The following is a 20,592-nucleotide window of genomic DNA, read 5'->3' on the forward strand; positions in this document are numbered from 1 at the left end:
CGCCGCGGCAGGAAGCGCCGCCTCCGGAAGCCGGGAGCGGAGGGCGCGGAGGGGCGGCGTGCTGGGTCAGGGGTGCCCGGTGGCACGGAAGGAGCTCCCCAGCCCCCGGAGCGGCGCCGGTGCCCGGCCGGGCAGCCCCGCCGCCATGCCCGCCTTCCGGCAGGTCGGGGAGAAGCAGCTGCCCCAGGAGGTCGTCTTCATGGCCTGGTCCCCCAAAAGGGACCTCATCGCCTTGGCCAACAGAGCGGGGGAGGTGAGTGTCGGGGGCCTGCCGAGCCGCCGGGGCGGGGGGCGGGTTGGCCGGGGCCGTGGTTCGGAGCGCGCCTGGGGCTGCCGGCAGGCACTGGAGGAGGGAGCGAGCGCTGCTGCGGGCGGCAAAGCGCAGCCCCTGCCGGGCGGTCCCTGCCCGCGGTCCCTGCCCTGCCTCGGCTCTGAGCTGGGGCACCGCGCTCCTAAGCATTTAGGGTAGCGAGGGGGCTTGGTCAGTGCTTCATTGCCGCTTCCTCTTTTGCTTTCTAATTTCTAAGCAGTTTCCCTGGGGATGCTCTCACTGCCTGCACCAGTGGGATTTCAAACCGCAGGAGATGCCGTGTTTAAATTAAAGCTGTTTTTAAGTTGGTTGGATTTCTTGGTTGGTTCGGTTGGGGCTGGTTTGTTTCCTGGAAGTGTTGTATGCAATCATGCATGAAGAGAGAATGTTGTGCTTTCAGGCTGTCACTGCTGCAGGGGTCTGGGTATCTATCCCCCGTTGGTCACAGGCTTGTGGGTTTATACAGAGCACAGCAGAGCTCAGTTTTGCTGTAAACAGTGTTCTGTCCTCTGAAATTACACAGGACTGAATCATCTGCTTGGAGGAGCAGGTAGTCTCTCCCTTTACGACACAGGAGTTATTAAAAATGGTTTAAAAAAGTGAACCGTGGGCTGATTCACAACCTGGGGCTAATGGAAGACTTGTGGCTTGGTTTTATTTATGTTTTCTGCGACCTGTTTGCTTTGTAGGTTTTACTTCACCGCCTTGCAAACTTTCAGCGGGTGTGGAGTTTGCCTCCCAATGAAAACACAGGAAAAGAAGTGACTGCTCTTGCTTGGAGACCGGATGGCAAAAGTAATGTCGAGTATATGAGATGATAATGGTGCAATAAGAATCCCTTTAAAACCCAGTGGGAGCTGTGGTGATGATACTTCTGCCTGTGAAGGAGATTCTCAAGTAAACTGTGTTTGAAGAGAGAGGGGAGGTGGCTTAGTTTTATGTGGGTTTATTCAGAGTAATAGATCTTTAGGGTTGTTGCTGAGAGCAGTTGCAAGAAAGATTTGTAAGGTGAATTTGGTTTCAAAATGCAGCTTTTCTAAGATGTAGCACAACTTGAAGTTCCCTAAATAAGCAGAATGTTTTTGTGTGAACTACAAATTTATTGGGAGAGAGAGAGAGATTGTCTGCTCAGGACTGACTGAAGAGCTTAGCTTGTTTAGTGTAAGCTGAACTTTGGAGGCTCAGGTTGCTCTAATAATACATCAGAGAAGAAGAAATAATAGTCATTAAAAAAAGAAAAACAGCCTTTGCCTTACCAGCAGAAATAATGCTGAAATTAGCAGCTTAGTAAACCTAGGCTGGAAGTCAGTTAAGTTTTTGACTCAGAGGTGGGAGAATGGGAACAGTTCTCTTCCACGACACGTGGGTTAAAAGTCTGTGTATTGTTTTGTGATGGGATCTGAGGAGTTGAACAAACTTAAAGCTGGTGGCTTTTGCTTCCAAGAAAGCAAGCACAGAAATTTGTGCCTGCCACGTGCTTTTGTGGATGAATAAAGTTAGGAAGGTGATGCCAAAGTTGCTTAGCAAGTCTTGTGTTGTCACTTTGTTGTATTTTTGTGTAGCAAACCCCAAACTTTTCTGATGGACAGCCAGCTGTGTCGTGTTGGCCTCAAACTGGCAGGAACTGAAGGCTCTGCTTTATCAGGACTCTTATTGGTAGCATGTTCATTTTAACTTGTCAATAAGTAATTGTGAAATCAGGCCTTTGGCTTACATTATCACCTGAATTATGATAGGAGTTCAAATTTGCACTTGAAATCTACTTATTAGAATCAAAGTTTGGAAGAGTTTTAATTAGGCAAAGAGAAAGTTCTATCCAGTACTTAGCTTTCAACCTTTTGTTTCCTAGTTACAGCATCAAGTACAAAGTTTTGCACAATCTGGCAATAACAAATAGCAAAGATGCATTAATACATTTTGCTTCCCTTTCTCTAGTTTTGGCTTTTGGCCTTACTGATACCAAGAGGATTATTCTGTGTGATGTAGAAAAGCCTGAGAGCTTGCACTCCTTCTCTGTGGACTCCTCCATTGCATACATGCACTGGATGGAAGTGACTGAGGAAAGCAGGTGAGCCTGACAAACCCTAGGAGTAAATGATGGGCTCTGCAGTGCCACCTTACTAATAACTTAGTCTTACTATGTTACAAACAGTCATATCAAATAATACTAGGAAACTGGGGGGGGGGTTTAAACTGCTTGGCTAAAACTTTCCTTTTTTTTTAAAGAATAAGCACTTTTCATGTGCTCATTTTTAGTGCTGATACCTTAGGCATAGTTCTTTAGGTTATACAGAAAAATTTCACCATAGTCTTGAGCACTCACCTCTTGAGAGCTGTTTAGTGTAGTGTTAACTTGGACAGGTTTAAGCTGGATGTTAGGAAGAAGGTCTTCTTAGAAAGAGTGATTGGCCATTGGAATGTGCTGCCCAGGGAGGTGGTGAAGTCACCATCACTGGAGGTGTTTAGGAAGAGACTTGATGGGGTGCTTGGTGCCATGGTTTAGTTGATTAGATGGTGCTGGGTGATAGGTTGGACTTGATCTCAATGGTCCCTTCCAACCTGGTCTGGTCTGGTCTGATCTATTCTATTCTATTCTATTCTATTCTATTCTATTCTATTCTATTCTATTCTATTCTACTTTGATAGCAATTAATTAAACTATAATGATGTTATGTTCATCTGTTTTGTTAGAATCAGTATTGGATTTAAATCTCCCTTCACTTTTGCATCAAGACCTTTTAATGCATTTATCTCTCATGATGTGCCTTTGGTGTTGCATCCAACCCCACTGGCAGTGCTGCTGAGGGTGTGCTTGCTTCAGGATGTCAGACTGACCAAGTGGCCATGAGCTCTGTGGCATCAGAGTACTTTTTGCAGCTCGGTGAGCTTCAGGCTTTGTGGTCGCTTGCAGAAACCTCTGATGTGCACCTTATTTCAGTGCAAGACAAAACATAGCTTTTTAAAACAGGAGTTGGTATAAGCCTGGCTTTTGGGGCGTCCCCAGCACCACCTCCAGAAAACACCAATCCTAAAACAGCTGGAAAATAACTGCATCTTAAATCACTCCAGCATTCTTCTGATGGGGATAGGCTTACCTCCTGATGGGGAATCTCATCCCTCTGTCATGTCTGAGGTGTGGTATTATAGAATCATAGCATCAACAAGGTTGGAAAAGACCTCAAAGATCATCGAGTCCAACCTGTCACCCAAGACCTCATGCCTACCAGACCATGGCACCAAGTGCCACATCCAATCCCCTCTTGAACACCTCCAGGGATGGGGACTCCACCACCTCCCTGGGCAGCACATTCCAACAGCTAACAACTCTCTCAGTGAAGAACTTTCTCCTCACCTCCAGCCTAAACTTTCCCTGGTGCAGCTTGAGACTGTGTCCTCTTGTTCTGGTGCTGGTTGCCTGGGAGAAGAGACCAACCCCCTCCTGGCTACAGCCACCCTTTACAACTACCCTTTATGTCTTGCACTTCCCTCTTCCTCTCACTGTGTGCCTTCAGAGTGAAGCTTTTGTGCGGTGTAGGTAGGTAGTACCGCAGGGCTGTACAGGGTTTAAACAGCCTCAGGTAGTAACTGCAATACAGATGATGAGAGGTTTGGTGTCAAGCTACTGAGGCAGCAGATACAAACTTTGTGTTCTCCTTTGGTGGCAGTGAAAAAAAAAAGATTTCTCAGCCTTTTTTGATTAATTTGAGCATTTGCTAAATTATTAAAGGCTCCATAAGGGATTACCCTCTGGTATTTGTAACTAATCCACACAATCTGTTGTAACCCTGAAGTGAGAAAGACCTCACCTTCCCCTCACTCCATTCTTACAGCTTGGGTGGTAAATCAGTCTTGCTGCTTTTTTTCAGTGTGCTCACTTCCTTTTACAATGCTGAGGATGAATCAAATCTCCTTCTGCCTAAGTTACCAGCGCTGCCCAAAAAGTAAGCACGGCACAGTAAGCTTGGGAAGGTACAGTTGGCTGGGGTTTGCCATTGGTTTGGTTATTCATGTTCAGTGCTCTGTAGGTGCCTGGCTGCTCACTGTTGACAACAATTCTTTTGTTTTCAGTTACAGTACCACTGCAAAAATTTTCAGGTAAGGGATTGTCACCTCTCTGGATCTTGTTTTGTTTTGCTTTCTGGTGCCGAGACAAGATGCACAAACCTCAACCATGGGCTTTGTGTTTTCAGTGAGGAAAAATCAGATGAGATTATGAAGCTCCTGGGTGATGTAAGGTAAGTTGTGGGCTGTTGTGGTTTTGGTTTGGGGTTTTTTGGTGGTGGCTTTTTCAAGCTATACAGTAGTGGCTGAGTGGGTTTGCTTTTGAGGTGTTCATAATCTGTTTCTAAGGATCCTGGAGAAAAGGTAGGGAATGTCTTCTGTTTTCATGTACAAAGATGAAGCCCGAACAATACATTAAAAAAAAAGGAGTCACCATCAGTTTATGCCTTTGGCTCTTGACTTAGAGGGGTTAGCTACACTTAAAATGAGTTCTGAGATCAGCTGTATTAGGGTTACTTTAAAATAAACATCTCTTACTAGGAAAACACGTGAGGAGATGCTGGAGGAAGTGTGGCTTAGCAGACTGAGGCTGGCTTTGTGGAGTGCTTGTGGCACATGTTTGAGGGGAGGGGGTTTGAAGTCTGTACCTTGTTTTTCCAGTCATTTCTTTCCTGTCACTTCTGTTCCTTACAGTCTCACTGCAGAGAATCATCCTCTTTATGTCAAACTTTACATCTCAGTTTATCACCAGTTACTACTTTCAAAAACTTGATACCTCTTCTGTGCCTCAACTGTGTAATTTTTTTCCCCTCACTCTTTCAGATAACTTCATAAGTGATATTCTTTCTGTCAGGGTTAGAGGCAGGCCTTAGCAGTGAAATCCAAGTTAGTGCTTTTTGTTTGTTGGCTTTCAAATTTGGTGGAGCCTAGGCAGCAGCACAATGTTTCTTCTTGGTCAGTGATTCTTTGGAGGCTCTTTTGTGAAGGGATGGAATTGCAGTGTTGAGAATTAGAATTTGTCTCAGTATGCTCTTCAACACCTTCTTGTGTTTCTGCAGGCTTAATGCTCTTGTCCTTGGGGGCAGCTCAGGATTTATTGAGATTTATGCTTATGGAATGTTCAAGATTGCTACAGTAACTGGGGTATGTTCTTTCCATGGTTTTTTCTTCATAATGTACCAAAGTACAGCTGAACTGAATGAAGGAAAAAGACCTGTGGCTCTGCTTACACATAAGTGAAACTGGCTTGCTGAATTTTAAAGACAGGAAAAGTTGTTGGCTGGTGTGGTTACCATGTTCTGACTCTGGTGATTCTAACAGCTGGTTTCAAATGGAAGTCAGTTCAACATTAATCCACAGCAAAAGGAGTGGGTTTGCTCCTGGTCAGTAGCTGCAAATTCCACTTCATTTTCCCATGTCACTGCCCACAGGCCTCTGTGTGTGTGAATGTGTTAGAGCAGTAAATGCAATCATAGAGGAAAGGCAAGATGTCATTAACTTCCAAACTGGGCTCTTTCAGGTGGCAGGTTCCTGTCATGGGTTGTGTTTGTCTAGTGATCTGAAGTCGTTATCAGTTATTACAGAGATACAAGACTCCCCAGACAGTGAAGCAGAGATAACATATTTTCAGGCAAGTAAAATCATTTTGAGATGTTCTTTTAAAGTAAATTTGCCTTTTTAATTCTGTTCTGGTAGCCTTATTGCTTTCCCACCATTTGCAGAAAAAACACCAAGCTATTACTTGCAGCCTGGAGCTGCTCTGCTCTGAGGACAGGCTGAGAGAGTTGGGGTTGTTCAGTCTGGAGAAGAGAAGGCTCCAAGGAGACCTATTTGTGGCCTTCCAGTATCTGAAGGGGGCTACAAGAAAGCTGGGGAGGGACACTTTAGGGTGTCAGGTAATGATAGGACTGGGGGGAACGCATCCAAGCTAGAGGAGAGGAGATTTAGATGAGATATGAGGGAGAAGTTCTTCTCCATAGAATCACAGAATTGTCAGGGTTGGGAGGGACCTCAAGGATCATCTAGTTCAAAGCCCCCTGCCCATGGCAGGGTTGGAACTGGCTGATCCTTGAGGTCCCTCCCAGCCCTGACAGTTCTGTGATTTCACCCCCATTTAGCTTCTGGATTTCTGCTGACATGCACTTTCACTGATGAGCTGAGGAATTCTTTTTCAGTATGGCTTTCATTGAATAAATGGATGTTATGTTTACAGTTAGGCAGAGTTTCTTCATTCTGCACACAAAGGCACAGCATCAGTGCAGTTGATTATCCAGTCTGTCCAGAACAGTCTTGCTTAAAACTATCACTGTTAGAACTTCAAAACGAGGAACCTTTTCAGGAGCTTTTATGGATGTATTACAAAGATTTATGGCCCCTTTGAATTGAGTCTGTTTCCCTCTTAAAACCAGCTTTAAGGAAATGAGAAATGGCAGGTTTTTCTGTGGGCCCTCTCAGTCTGTCTTTATTTCTGTAATTAAGTTTTCTTGAAAGACAAATCATCTGCTGAGTGCTGCTTGTTTCATTTCTTACAGCTGGACACCAGTCTGTTGTCGAGTTACTTACCTGAGGTGACTCGGATGGCTCGGAAGTTCACTCACATTTCAACTCTGTTGCAGGTACAGTGGTGCTACCTACCACATCCTTTGGATACCACAGTCCTTACATTCTTAATGCAAGCAAAACAAATGTTTTCTAATAGGAAGCTTAATTTGCTTTTAAGTAAGTGTAGAACTCCAAACTGGAGAAGGACCTCAGAGTCCTGCTGGGCAGTAAGTTTACCATGAGAGAGCAATGCACCCTTGTGGGCAAGAAGGCAAATGGTCTCCTGGGGTGCCTTAAGAGTGTGACCAGCAGGCTTAGGGAGGTGCTGCTGCCCCTCTACTCTGTTTTAAAGAGGCCTCATCTGGAGTATTGTGTGTTTTGGCTTCCAAGTTCAAGAGAGATGGGGAGCTACTGGAGAGGGTCCAACAATGGGCTACAAGGATGATTAAGGACATAGAGCATCTCTTGTATGAGGAAATGCTGAGAGATCTGGAGCTGCTTAGCTTGGAAGAGAGAAGGCTGAGAGGGGATCTGAGCAGTGTTTACCAATACATTGAGGGTGGGTGTCAAGCAGTCTCTTTTCACCAATGCCCAGTGATAGAATGAGGGGCAACAGAATCACACACTGGGCTGAAGGAAGTTCCACCTCAACATGAGGAGAAACTCCTTTCCTGTGAGGGTGCTGGAGCCCTGGAACAGGCTGCCCGGGGAGGTTGTGGAGTCTCCTTCTCTGGAGGCTTTTAAAACCTGCCTGGATTCGTTCCTGTGTGGCCTGCTTTGGCAGTGGGGTTGGACTAGATGATTCTGGAGGTCTGTTCTGTGAATTTGGCAATAAAATGTTATATAAATACCTACAGTTTACCTTCCTGTGGCATTATAATGTCCACTGCTTGCATGTGTTTGGAAGGGGGGACAGCAGAACGAGGTTTATGTCTGTGTCTGTGTCACAGTATATAAAGCTGTCACTGACCTGTATGTGTGAAGCTTGGGAAGAAATACTGATGCAGATGGACTCACGGCTAACCAAGTTTGTCCAGGTACTGTAGGATTAACCATTCTGTTGGAGAAAAACACCTGCAGTAGTTCTGTTGCTGTTAACATGCTACATATCCTAATGGTGTTCATGCAGAGTGCCTCCAGGTGACAATCTCTGCAGTTCAGAGGCAGCCTGGAAGCTACTGTGTGTCAAGTGCTCTGACCATGAAGCTGAGTACAGTCAAGCAAGATTGTCCTGTGATGCTTCCTGATTTTACTGATTCTAAGTTGCTCAGAAGTGATAGTTTTCAGCCTGCACAACTGTTGAGCAGTTGCTTTCTGTTTAAGGTTGTGCTCTTTGTGCTGTAAATGTTGAGTAACAGCCACCCACACTTAGAGCCTACTTCAGCAGAGCCATGCTTGAGATGCTCTTGGATGTGCTTAGATTTTGTGTTTATTGCCCATGGGTAGAAGTTAATTAAAGGACTTAGTTAATTATTTAAAAAGACATTCTTGGTGATGGCAAACTGCTTAGACTTTTTACTGCCTAATACAACTGGAGTGCTGATCCAGAGCTCAGTAGTCTGGTTTCAGCACTCAAGGATATGAGTGGGGTTTCCAGCATGCTTTATTGGAAATGTTTGTGAGATTATTTGGCAGCCTGGATTTAATCTCTTCACCAATCTTATTTCAATCATTTTGACTGACAGGAAAAGAATACAACCACTTCTGTTCAGGATGAGTTTATGCAGCTGTTGTTGTGGGGCAAAGCAAGGTAGTTACTGTTGTTTTATCTGAGTATACATTTGCATTTGCTATTGAAATACAAAAATCAATGCATTTTTGGTTCTCTCCCTCACCCCTTCAGCCTGGAGCTTCAGGCATTACTAATGAACCAGCTGACAGTAAAGGTATGTTCAGTTATTCTTTGTGGCATACTCAAATAATGAATTTATTAAATCTGTCTCTTAACAGAACATTGTTGGATGTTTGTATTTCTTCTTTGATTTTACCAGGGCTTAAAAAAACTTGGCCAGTCCATTGAGTCTTCCTATTCCAGCATACAAAAGCTGGTCATAAGTCATTTGCAGAGGTAAGTCACAGTGTGCCCAATGAATTGCAGAGTCCATGGCGTGCTCTGTGCTTTGATAAAAGGCATTATGTTGTGGGGGTTGTTCTTTGTGTGTAGGTGTGCTGGTGCAGAGGCTGTGATCATGGCAAGATGCACTATTTGACTTCTGGGTAGTGGAGAACTGTTGAAGTATTTAGAGTGGTCTCCATGACAGATCAGCTGCCCCTGTACCTCACTGCCTGCTGTGTTCATAGGATGTATGCAAAATATTCCCACCAGCTTCCTGTGGTGCTTAAAATCATTGGGACAACACTTGCTGTTCTCTGAAGTGGTGCTTGAACCCTTACATGCCAGACCACCTCATGAAGCTCTCCACTTTGCACATTAAGTGATAAAAGTGTAGCATGCAGTGAATATGCAAAGAGTGACTAAAAGATTGTGCTTCTTTGCTTTGCCTTCCTAGTGGCTCTGAGGCACTGTTGTACCACCTGAGTGAGCTGAAAGGGATGGCCTTGTGGAAACAAAAATATGAGTCTCTGGGATTAGATGCATCTGGGATTGAAGGTACAGTGGTGTGTGTGATACTTGACCACTCTGGTTGCACTTGCAAGAGCTTAATCGTGACGGTTAGCTCTCTTTGCAGAGGCTATTACTGCTGTTGGTTCTTTCATCCTGAAAGCAAATGAGCTGCTTCAGTAAGTACAAAGTCTGGACAGTTTGCAGCATGTGCCAGGTGGGTCTTGCACCTAAGGGGGAGCACATAGCTGGGAAGAGGGCAGGTTGGGAGAGCAGGACTCCTCTGGTAGTGGTGAGCTTTTATCCTCCCTTGCAGCATCTCCCAGACTTGATACCTTAGGAGCAGTCCTACTGGGGCAAGTTCCCTTGGGAATTTTTAAAGAGTTGACAATGCTTGGTGGGCCTCTCTGTAGTAAAGGTGAGACTGAAGCCTGGAGCAGCTTGTGATGTTTAAATCTCATGCACTATTGTTTGTGTTTCTTGCTCAGAGTTATTGACAGTAGTATGAAAAACTTCAAAGCTTTTTTCCGGTGGCTCTACGTGGGTAAGCATCCAGTGTCTGCTCTGTATTGTAAGCATTGGGAAGCCAGCAAGTAATTGAGCCTGCCTTAGCCACAGCCATCTGTTGATTTCTATCCTAGTAATCTTCTGGACATCTAAAAGGTGACAGTTGATGAGGCAGGAGTAATTACCACATTAAACACACAGATGATAAATTTGGTAGTTCCTCATTAAACTCAGTCTGTGTACAGTGGGGGTTGCCTGGACTTAACCTCTAGTGTTACTCCAAGTTTGTCTGCTCCATGAGTGATTTGCTGGTCTTGACTTGAAGAAATTAAAGGGCTGCATTTAGCTTACATCAGGTTTGAAGTATACTTAGATACTTTGCCACTTGCTGTTTTCTCCCGTGGAGGCCTGTAGGGTTATACACAGAGGCTGTAAACAGTCTCTGAATGCACTCAATAGCCACCTCCCAGTTGAAGCTGGGTAGCTGCAGGTAAAATGTTAGAAGGAAGTGCAGAATGCTGTATTTCAGCCTGCTTCATTTAATAAAGGGGTTATAAAGAAGTTTACAACTGACCTTTTTACAGCCACTCTAAAAATGAAGCAGTCTCGCCAGGCACTGTGACAGCGCCAGAACTGCAGTGTTAGCACTCAGTAGCAGGGCTGTAATAATTTCAACTGTGAAAACTGCAGAAAGCAGAACTGTCAGAGAGTTCTCTGTCATAAACTTAGAACTTTCATCATTTAAATGTTCACTGTGCTTGCTGGGTGGAAAGCAAACAGAGAACTGTTTGTTTGAGCCTCACTGATTTAAAATAACTTCTCTTAAACACATTGTTCTGGGCATGACAATATTGATGTGTATATGTGTGTCCATTTATAGCCACCTTACTGCTCCTAGGATGTAGATGAATAAATCCCTATGTCCCCTTTTTGTGATAACCTTATCTGAGTCTTGTACAGGCTACAATATCATTGCTAAAAATGAAAGATGGAAATCCTGCAGGATTTGTGCTGTGAGCTGCTGGGGCAAGAGAGACTCTTAATTTCAGTCTCAATTCATAATTCTTTGTTCCAGACTCCCTTGCTCCTGACAATCTTTCCTATTTTATCAGCAGTGTCTTATTACATAGCCCTGGTAAATTAAGAATATTAGGAAAACCATATTCATATTAATGCAGTAAGAGTATCACTTTTTCCCCCTAAGCCATGTTGAGGATGTCAGAAGATCATGTGCTTCCAGAGCTGAACAAGGTAATAGTGTCATTTGCTAATGCATGGTGCTGTGTCTGTGTTCTGCTTGGCTTGAGTGCAAGGTGGAAGGTTTATATTTGTTCCCAAACTTGAAGGAGAGTGTCTGTCACTTGTCTGGAAAAGCTGATGCTTACAGATTCACACTGATGGCTGTCTGGCATGAATTGCCTTTTCTGATTCCTTTTTTATGCTACTCTCTTCAGTACACTGTGTGTGAATGTGAGAGCTCTGTGTGTAGCAGCTCTTAATGTGGCATAAGTGACTGCCAGAATGGGATTTGAACACCTTTTCCAGTGCCCTACTAGAGGAGGTGGAATACTTGGGCACCAGGCACCATCACACTGGGTCAACCAGTTAAAGCACTCAAGGGCAGAGGTGCCTTCCAGAGGGAAACAGGCAGGCTGGAGGAATGGACAGACAGGGACATCCTGCAGTTCAGCAAAGGCAAATGCAAGGTTCTGTCCTGTGGAACCATTCACCTCCTGCACTTGCACAGCAAGGAGCAGCTCTACTGAGATGGGCTAGGGGATGTTGGTGGATGCATGTTGGTGGGCATGAGCCAGCAGTGTGCCCTGGCAGTGAAGGTGGTCAAGAGTAGCCAGGGCTGTACTAAAAGCATGGCCAGGAGGTCAAGAGAAGTGGTCACTCTCCTTATTCAGGACTCATCAGATCACATCTAGAATACTCTCTCTAGTTTGAGGTCCTCCTGTATGAGACAGGAATAAGCTGGGGTGAGTTCAGCAGAGGGCTCCTAAGAAGGTTGGAGGCTGGAGCATGTTCCCTGTGAGGACAGTCTGAGGGAGCTGCACTTGCTCAGCCTGCAGAGCATGTGTTTTGTGCTCATTGCAATGTACTTGTAATCCTTTTCTCACCCCTTTTTCTGTTCTCCCCTTTTAGATGACTCAAAAGGATATCACATTTGTTGCTGATTTCCTCACTGAACACTTCAACGAGGTGAGTTCTGCTAGCCTGCCAAGTGCAAGCATCTGACTCTGCTTGCTGCCAAGAGTTGAATCTGAAAAGATGTGTGACCAAATAATTCAGTCAGCTTTTTGTACACTACTGCTTCTTTCAGTTTAAATAATTGCTTTGTTTGCATCCTTCCTTCAGGCACCAGATCTTTACAACCGTAAGGGGAAGTACTTCAATGTGGAGAGAGTTGGCCAGGTAAAGGAGCAGGGAAGGAGAAAATCCTTAGGTGGAGAAACTTCTAAAGCTGTGCCCATTTTCTCTTCTCTGTTCTTTTTGCTCTGTGTTGCACATTCCAGTAAACATAAAGGAAAACATTTTAATGATTTGCCCCTTCATTAGGCAAAGGAATGTTTGAAAACACATCTTCCAGCATGTGTCAGGCAGCACAGTATCTTCAGCCAAAGGGGGCAGCTTCTTTGCAGCCAGCAGCAGCAATGTAAAGCTGCAGTGTGGTGTTTGTCTTCATGCCATTCATCACTGGCTTTCAAAACAGTGGTGCTCAAACTTGATGTGAAAGTCAGCTTCTTATGGAAACACCACTGTGATCTTAGATACCTAACAGCTGATTTTGCTTACTGTTTCCAGGAGGGGTGGAACATTTAGTTTCAGGGCAAGGGCATGCTAAATTAAGAAGGAAAACATTAAGACTCATGAGGGACAATGTTGGAGGTGAATTTTAATGTCCCTTGCTCTTCAAATTCAGTCTTAACCAATGTCTCTTTCTTTTGTAGTACTTGAAAGATGAAGATGATGACCTCGTATCACCTCCTAATACAGAGGGAAACCAGTGGTTTAACTTCCTCAAAACCAGTACTCATCTTAAAGGTAACTTCTCTAGAGGTGCTTTAGTAACAACTGAAAATGAATTAAAGTTAGATGTAGAATGTAACACATGTAGAAGGGCAAGCTGCCTTTGCCTGCTTAGGAGTTATTTGTGTAGTGCTAGTCATGGGTCTTCACCTGAGTAGAGGTCTTGAGTACAAGCCCTGTGAGGAGAGGCTGAAGGAGCTGGGCTTGCTTAGCCTGGAGAAGAGGAGGCTCAGGGGAGACCTTATTGCTCTCTACAGCTACCTGAAGGTGGACTGTAGCCAGGAGGGGGTTGGTCTCTTCTCCCAGGCAACCAGCACCAGAACAAGATGACACAGTCTCAAGCTGTGCCAGGGGAAGTTTAGGCTGGAGGTGAGGAGAAAATTCTTCCCAGAAACTGTAATTGAGCATTGGAATGTGCTGCCCAGGGAGGTGGTGGAGTCACCATCCCTGGAGGTGTTCAAAAAAGGATTGGATGTGGCACTTGGAGCCATGGTTTAGTTGTCAGAAGGTGTTAAGTATTCAGTAATACTTAATAGGTTGGACTTGATGACCTCTGAGATCTTTTCCAACCTGGTTGATTCTATGATTCTGTGAAAATAAATGGGCCTTGTTATTTCACAGAGGTTTTATGTAGCTGTTTACCAGTCAGTTCCTATTTTCTGAGCATGAGGAGTTTCTTATTTATAGTGAACCATTCTCAGAAAGGTTGGCTTGAAAGGAATCCCAGGAGATGTCTGGTTCCAGTTCAAGAAAGTAATCATTACATGTAGATCACACCAGGGGGAAAGTCGTAGGGACCTCATCTTGTCCAACCTTTCAGGGTAAGAATATAGTTTAAATGAGCTGGCTCAGCACTCTGTCAAGCTGAGGTTGAACCTGTCTAATGCAGGGGAGTGCACCACCTCCCTTGGGAGTTTATTCCAATGTTTAATAGTTTGAATGGTGGAAAAAAAGTTGTTTTTTTCTGGCATCCAGCCTGAATCTGCCCAGCAGCAGCTTGTCCCCATTACCCCTTGCCTTTACCATGTGACTCTCTGTAAAAAAGGGAGTCTCCTAACTTGTTTTCTTTCACCAGAGTCTAAGATTATTTTGTTAATTAGTGGTGAAAAAAAAAAGTGAGAGATTGACTTAGGAGTGAGGCTCAGTTGGTAGTGCATCAGACCCTTAATGGGAAGGTTGTGAGTTCAAGCCTGCAGTGGGCAGTAGTGTCCTCCCTACTCCAGTCATGAGGTCTGTGGTGACAGGTTGGACTCGATGATCTTTGAGGTCTCTTCCAACCTTAGTGATCCTGAATATACTGAATATTATATCAAGCAGATGGTGAAAAATGATTCTTGTTTAACTTCAGAAACCATAGACTCCAAAACTTCCACAGCATCAACTGTCTTGTAATAGGATTTGCTATGGCTGCCTTTTTCTGCTGGTCTAATTCAATGGGAAGGGAAGGGGCCTCATTCCACTGAGTTGCTTTCACTTGGTGTTTTCATAGCCATACAAGCATCTTCTAAAATCAGCTTCATCTGTCTGCAGAAAGTCCACTCCTGTTTCCCTACTACCCTGAGAAGTCACTGCACTTTGTCAAGAGGCAAATGGAAGAGGTCATTGACCAGTGCCTGCAAAAGCCAGCAGTAAGTCCATCTACACCACATAAATGGTAACTTTCTTCTGGGGGGAGCTGTCAGCTGAAGCCTGTAGTCCTGGCTGGCTAAGGCCTGAAGTTTCATTCTTTGCCTTGTGGGGAAAACATGTAGCCCAGCTTCCACTCTGCCACAAACCTTTGGCTAGGGAGGGGGTTTTGTTTCATATCTTCCATTCCCACATTACTGGCCTCTGGCTTTAATGTTAGTTAGCTTTTTGGTGTGTGTGTGTGTGTGTGTGCTGTGTACTGGCTAACTGTTAGCTAGCTGTACATTAGGCCATACATTGTGAGGCAACATGAAACAAGTGTTAGGAGTACTTGCATTGGGCATTTTTACTCTACTGTCAATGTTTCCTGTGATGTACTCAGGTTCCTCTTGGTTGGGAGGGTGCTTGGGCTTTAGGGTTTGTTCTCTTACAACCATGTATAATTATGAATAGCTGCCTGCATTTTTTGGCCTCTTTTCCTTATGTTTGTTAGGATGTAATTGGAAAGTCAGTGCATCAAGCAGTCTGCATGTCTCTCTACAAAACTCCTCCAAGGTAGTTCCTTCCTTTATCTCTAAAGCTCAGATGCACAACATCACAGCAGCATTTTGTAAACTGCTTTGGTTATTTTTGTTCCTTTTCAGTGAAGATTCTGCTCCTCAGTTATTCAAGCTACCATTTCTGTGAGTATGCTTCTACTCCCTCTTCTGTGGCAGTCACCAATTGCTAAAACTTGGTCTAAATGTTCATCTCCTCCCCCTGCATTACAGGTGGAATGATAAAACAGCCAATATTCATTATGTTCTCTTCACCATATTAGAAAACTCTATTTCCAAAATCTACATTTTGAGGAGACCTACTGATGCCTCCAGGTGAGACAGAGGGGGGAAAAAGTGGTTTGTGCATGTGTGTGGACTTGGTGACCCTGAGGGTCCTTTCCAACCTGAATGTTTCTGTGATTCTGTGTCCCAGAGACATTAGAACTTGAATCTGTTTGTAAAAAGCAGGAATGAGCAGCATGAGTAGCACCTTTCCTGGACATGAGAGAAAATGAGGGGGCATTAGGAAGTGCAGTAGGAAACTGCAGCAGGAGTTTGTGTTGTATTAGAATTACAAGGCCCAAGGTGGTTTTAGGCTTAGGAGGGGGAAAAAAAAAGGGAGTCCCTTAGTTTTGCTTCTCACAGAACTACCTGCTTGTGCAACCTTGTGAAAAAGGACAGGGAGTCATCTTCCCAGAGTTCCTTGTCTTACTCTAAATATTGTTCTTTGATTAACCCCTTGCAGCCTGTAATTTAATACTGAAGGAAAAAAAAGATTGGAGGTGGGCTCCTAGGTGCAGTAGACAGAGCACATCACTTTGGTGTGTAGTTTGTGTCCCTGCAGGAGCTGCTGTCCCAGGTGCAGTTTGTCACTGCCTAGTGGTGCTGATACAGCCTTTGAAGATGTATTCTGGCAGTGGGATCACTGAAATGACCTGGGCTTAGAAAACAGCAAAAATTCCTCTTCTCTGTCAAATGCTTGATTTTCATGATCTCTGCTATTGAGGAGACAACAAAGTGTGATAGGAGTGGTGATTTCTATAGCAGTTTTACTGCTGCAGAACAGACATGGTGAAACTATCTTCTGTGTCCAGTTGAGAGCTGCTGTTGGTAGAATTACAGCCTTGTGGTGTACTTTCTGTCCTAGCTCCTCCCTCACTGATACCTAAAACAGTCTAAACCCATTCTCCATAGATTTGAGTACCAGGTAACTTAATGGTCCAGAGACTAGGACAACTGAGCCAAGAGTTCAGCCAAGAACTGTATCCCACAGGCCAGGCAGAGTTTGCCCATTTCTCTCCATTAGTCACACTTTGCTGAGGGGCAGAAGGCATCAGAAGGTTCCCATCCGTGAGTTTCATCATTGGAGATGTTAGCCGTGTACTGTGCTAAGCTTAGACAGGCTTACACCATCTTTTGCCACAGCTGGTGTCAGAGGGTATGGATTCTCTGTGAGTGGAGTTAGTCACTGAAGTAATGAAAGTTGTCTTCCAGGTCAATCAGTAATGGAATTCTGGCAGTGGAGTTTGGAAACTTCTTGAGCAGCAGCATAAACGAGAGCTCAGACTCCAGGTCAGTAGATGTTCATTTTCTTCCTCAAATGCAGATAGCTAAATTGAAGACCTCCTTTTCCAGTGTCTGTTTTATGTTAGGTTAACGTCTCAGGCACCATAGTTTGGCTTTTATCCTGCAAGTTACCACTTTTAGAACTGCACCAGCTTGTACTCTGTGGGTGCATCACAGCTGCAGGAGTGTGGGCATCTTGTTTTGCACTTCATCTAAAGGTCAGGTAAACTGCACTTCTCTGGTTGAAAATGACAGCTTTGCCACACATGCAAGAAACAGAGCTGCTGGAAACAGCTCTTGCTTATGTTTGTTAACTATGACAGAGTGAGACTTTATGTACCTGAATCAAAGGCATCTTAGAAGGCCTGGCAGACTAAGCTCATCCTTTTCATGTGGAGAGGCCAGGTGTGGTTGCCCTCCCTTCAGTCATGTTTCTGAAGTTGCTTAGGTGTTTGTGTTTACTGTTTTGTACATTTCACATGAAATGGGAAGAAAGAGAATTGCTAGCAAGTTGTTTTGTGTTCTTTTCCCTTCAGAGTAATCTTTGTTGCATGGTACAGGAGCCTGCCGGGGCTGTGGCTGGCTGTCAGTGTCTTAGCTGCATGACTGACCTTTGTCTTTTACAGTAGGGCTCCCTCTGAACTGCTGAATACTTTTTAACATGAATGCTGTGCAGATGGAAAGTATTTCAGTTCTGCATTCACTTTATGCTTTCTAATCTTCTGTTTTCCCATAGGTGCTACAGTTGTTTAGATGCACACTTCTATGATGATGAAACTGTAACTGTAGTTCTGAAGGAGAGTGTGGAGCAAGAGGGGAAGGAGAGGGTCTTGGCTCAGCTGCCTTTATCTTCAGTGTATGCAGATGAGGACCAAGACAGAGAATTCATCTGGGATTCTACTAAAAGGTACACTGAAAAACTGAGCAACCTCAAAACAAAGAGCCATACTGAGCTGTAAACACTTCTTGTGTGTGTGTGTGTGTGACAAAGAAAATAGACAGTGAAGAAAGAGCAGGGAATACTGAAAGCGACTTCGAACTAATCCTGCCCACTGTAACAGGCAGAGAGTTCCTTCACTCAGTCTTCTATGAGTGGAGGGAAACTGAAGTGATATATCTTGGAAAGGTCATGGAGGCCAAACTTGTGTGTAAGTGGAGACATTGCCTCCAGGACTTTGTTCAGAAGCTCCTCCTCCTGCAGAGGAGAGGCTTGAAGGAAGGCCACCCACATCCTCCTGTAGCTGTTACTTGTGGGAAGATCAGGCTCTACCCTCCCTCCTCACCTGCTGTAATCTTTTACTTTTGCAAGGTTCAGCTGAGGCAAATGCTTTGTCTCCACAGTTGGATCCCCTGCTCCAGAATATGTGTAGCAGTGTTATGATGGTCTCAAATGCTTATCTGCCTGCTGCATGTGATATAATCAAACCTAGACATAAAAGAAATAGACTGAGGTTTTTTCTTAGTACTGTAATTGTGTCTTCTGGCCTAGCTTTGAGTTTTTCTTCTTGCTGTGTGCAGGCTGGATGAGCAGTGTGGTGAGGTACCCACACATACTGTCTGCTTGGAGAATCAGTGGAGGGTGCTGGAGAATATGAAAGCTCAGTATGTTTCTGTCAATGGCATTAGAAAGGTTTCCTGTGTGGTAAGTAAAGTGTCTGGGAACAAGCCTGTAAACAATGAAAGCAGCATGCTGAGGCTGTTTCTGCTGATCTCCTTCACACCCTGGGTGTGCTGTGGTACCATTGCTCCCACTCGTGGATTTTGTTACATATTTGCACCTCCCTTCATAAAGGACCACTTCAGAAGCTCCAAAAGACAGGGGATGGTTGGAGAGACATGGTGAACCAAAGCTTGATGTAGTTGACTGTTTCTTTCTTCAGAGAGGGGATGTGCCTTTCTATAACTCTACCAGCAGCTGATCTTAATGCTGCTTGGCTGTGAAAAACCAACTTTGAAAACCTTTAAGCTCATCCATAAAGTTATGTTTTTAACAACTAGACTCTTCTGTCACTGTGCTAGAAGTGTGTCAGCACACACTCACACCTCTCCTAACACAACGTGGAAGAACTCTTAACTGAGCTTAACAGAGCTGCTTGCTTTACTCCTCAGCCTGCTCAACAGTACAAAAGTTGCTAATTTCCCTGGCACCTCTGCTTTTCAAAGACAAAATGTTTTTCAAAGCTATCTGCTGACATTTCAAGTGGTATTGAAGACTTCTTTTAATAACTGAAACTTCTTAATGTCTCCTTAGCTGAGTTCAAACCTCCGTCATGTGAGAGTGTTTGAGATGGACGTAGAGGATGATGGGGAAGTTGAGGAAGAAGAGGAAGAAGAAACAACTCAGGCTGCAGCTGGGGAACCTGATGAACTGAATCAGTCTGCAGAGAACCAGGACAATGTGTGTGGTGCAGCTGCTGAGGAGCTACCTGAAGAGAATGAAGAACAGGAATCGAGTTTGGATCCTTGACATTAAGCTTTTGTAGTGGTGAAGGACCAAGACTCTACCTTCATGCTGCTGATGGATGTATCCTGACCCTGCTGGGGCAGCTGCAGCAGGATCTTGTGTGTCAGAGTTCTGTACTGCTGCTCAGCAAAGACTCTGTGTTCTCCACTGTGTTTGTTTGATCCTTTTGTTTGTTTGTTTTTCTGGCAGATGGTTTGGTATGAACAAAATTCCTTTGAGGGCTTTTCTATTTGCAGTTTTTTTGCAGATGAGGAGAAGAATAAATACCAAGAGCTGGTTTTGTGGCCAGCCTGTGCAGTCCTGACTACTGGTGTTTAGATAAAAAGAACTTGTATGTGGAACAGCAAAACTCAGGACCCAATTCTGTTCTTCTCAGGCTTTGTGTTCTAGTAATGGGTGCAGAAACTTCCTCCAGAGCTGCAACCTGAGAGTGCATGTCCCACAACAAGCCTGCAGATCAGCATAAGGCTGCTTAGACAGCCAGGTTTACATACTTGTAAAGCTGCTTGTGTTAACTTCTGCCCTCAGTGACACACTGTCTCAGCCTGTGCAGCTCTGTAGGCCTCAGTGCAGCATTCCTCTCTGTGTGGAGTTGTGTTTGTCTCTGTGTTTTGTCAAATGTTTGCATGCCTCAGCCTCTCCTTCCTGTGGGATTGTTCCTGACAGTCTGGCTTCTCCATCTGGTGATTTTGTAATGAAAAGTTACAACAGAGTCTGCTTTTTTTTTTCATTCCCATTTGACACTCTGTTCCCTGCATAAGCTTCAGCACAGCCAAGCTGCTTGCTCATTAATGTATTGCTGTAGGAATGATGGAGTGCTGAGCAACAGTATCTGGAAGCAGTGTTTAGAAACCTATGGGTTTTTTCCTTCCCTGCTGGCTGTCAGTCTTGACTGAAAGCTCAGCTCTCTGAACACACACTGCCCTTTGGTCTGTGCCTTCAGTCTGTGGAAAGGGCTTCAGAAAGTGCTCCATTCAGAAATCAAACTGGAGGTGTCGTTTGGCTTTGGAGCAATCAAACAGCAGCCTGTCCTTGGTTCTGCAATACACCATTTTCAAACAGCCTTTTTTGAAGTGGATTGTGTTAACTTTTTGAGGGAGACCCTTGTTAAAAGAAGCTGAGAGAGGCTTCTTGTTTTTCCCCTTCCTTACCACCCTCCTTGAAAGCTGCTTGCTGTTGGATGTTCTCATCTAACAGGTGCTGATGGTTGCAGGCACACAGAAGCTCTAGGAGAAGAGGGGCAGAAATGTCCATCCTCAGGTGCTGTGGGTTTTCTGTATAGCTCAGTTACTCTTGATGAGACATTGCTGCTGCAGCAGAACCCTCTCAGCTTAAGCCTGGCCTTGTCTTCTTCCTGGAAACTTTTGCTTCAGATCTGGCTTTTCAGAAGTGTCACACCAGAGTGCTTGGGAACAATTGTTTTGCTGTGCTTTCTGCTGAA

At 44.6% G+C, this 20,592-nt stretch overlaps 1 protein-coding gene across 1 annotated transcript; it reads left to right on the plus strand.

The window, feature by feature from the left end:
• The first annotated feature begins 38 nt into the window (after positions 1-38).
• On the plus strand, positions 39-19,448 carry ANAPC4 (anaphase promoting complex subunit 4). Its single transcript, XM_068149324.1, has 28 exons — positions 39-253; positions 1,000-1,105; positions 2,246-2,378; positions 4,177-4,251; positions 4,379-4,405; positions 4,501-4,545; positions 5,371-5,455; positions 5,832-5,942; positions 6,844-6,927; positions 7,804-7,890; positions 8,539-8,603; positions 8,697-8,739; positions 8,845-8,921; positions 9,364-9,464; positions 9,544-9,595; positions 9,905-9,960; positions 11,128-11,174; positions 12,072-12,128; positions 12,285-12,341; positions 12,878-12,971; positions 14,487-14,584; positions 15,076-15,137; positions 15,227-15,265; positions 15,353-15,454; positions 16,616-16,693; positions 17,424-17,594; positions 18,206-18,329; positions 18,939-19,448. The coding sequence occupies exons 1-28, from the start codon at positions 146-148 to the stop codon at positions 19,152-19,154; spliced, it is 2,400 nt and encodes a 799-aa protein (XP_068005425.1). The 5' UTR covers positions 39-145; the 3' UTR covers positions 19,155-19,448.
• The last annotated feature ends 1,144 nt before the right edge of the window (positions 19,449-20,592 follow it).

The sequence above is a fragment of the Melanerpes formicivorus genome, unplaced genomic scaffold (genome assembly GCF_026170545.1).
Source record: "Melanerpes formicivorus ecotype bairdi unplaced genomic scaffold, bMelFor1.0.p_v2 SCAF_18, whole genome shotgun sequence".
Lineage (NCBI taxonomy): Eukaryota > Metazoa > Chordata > Aves > Piciformes > Picidae > Melanerpes > Melanerpes formicivorus.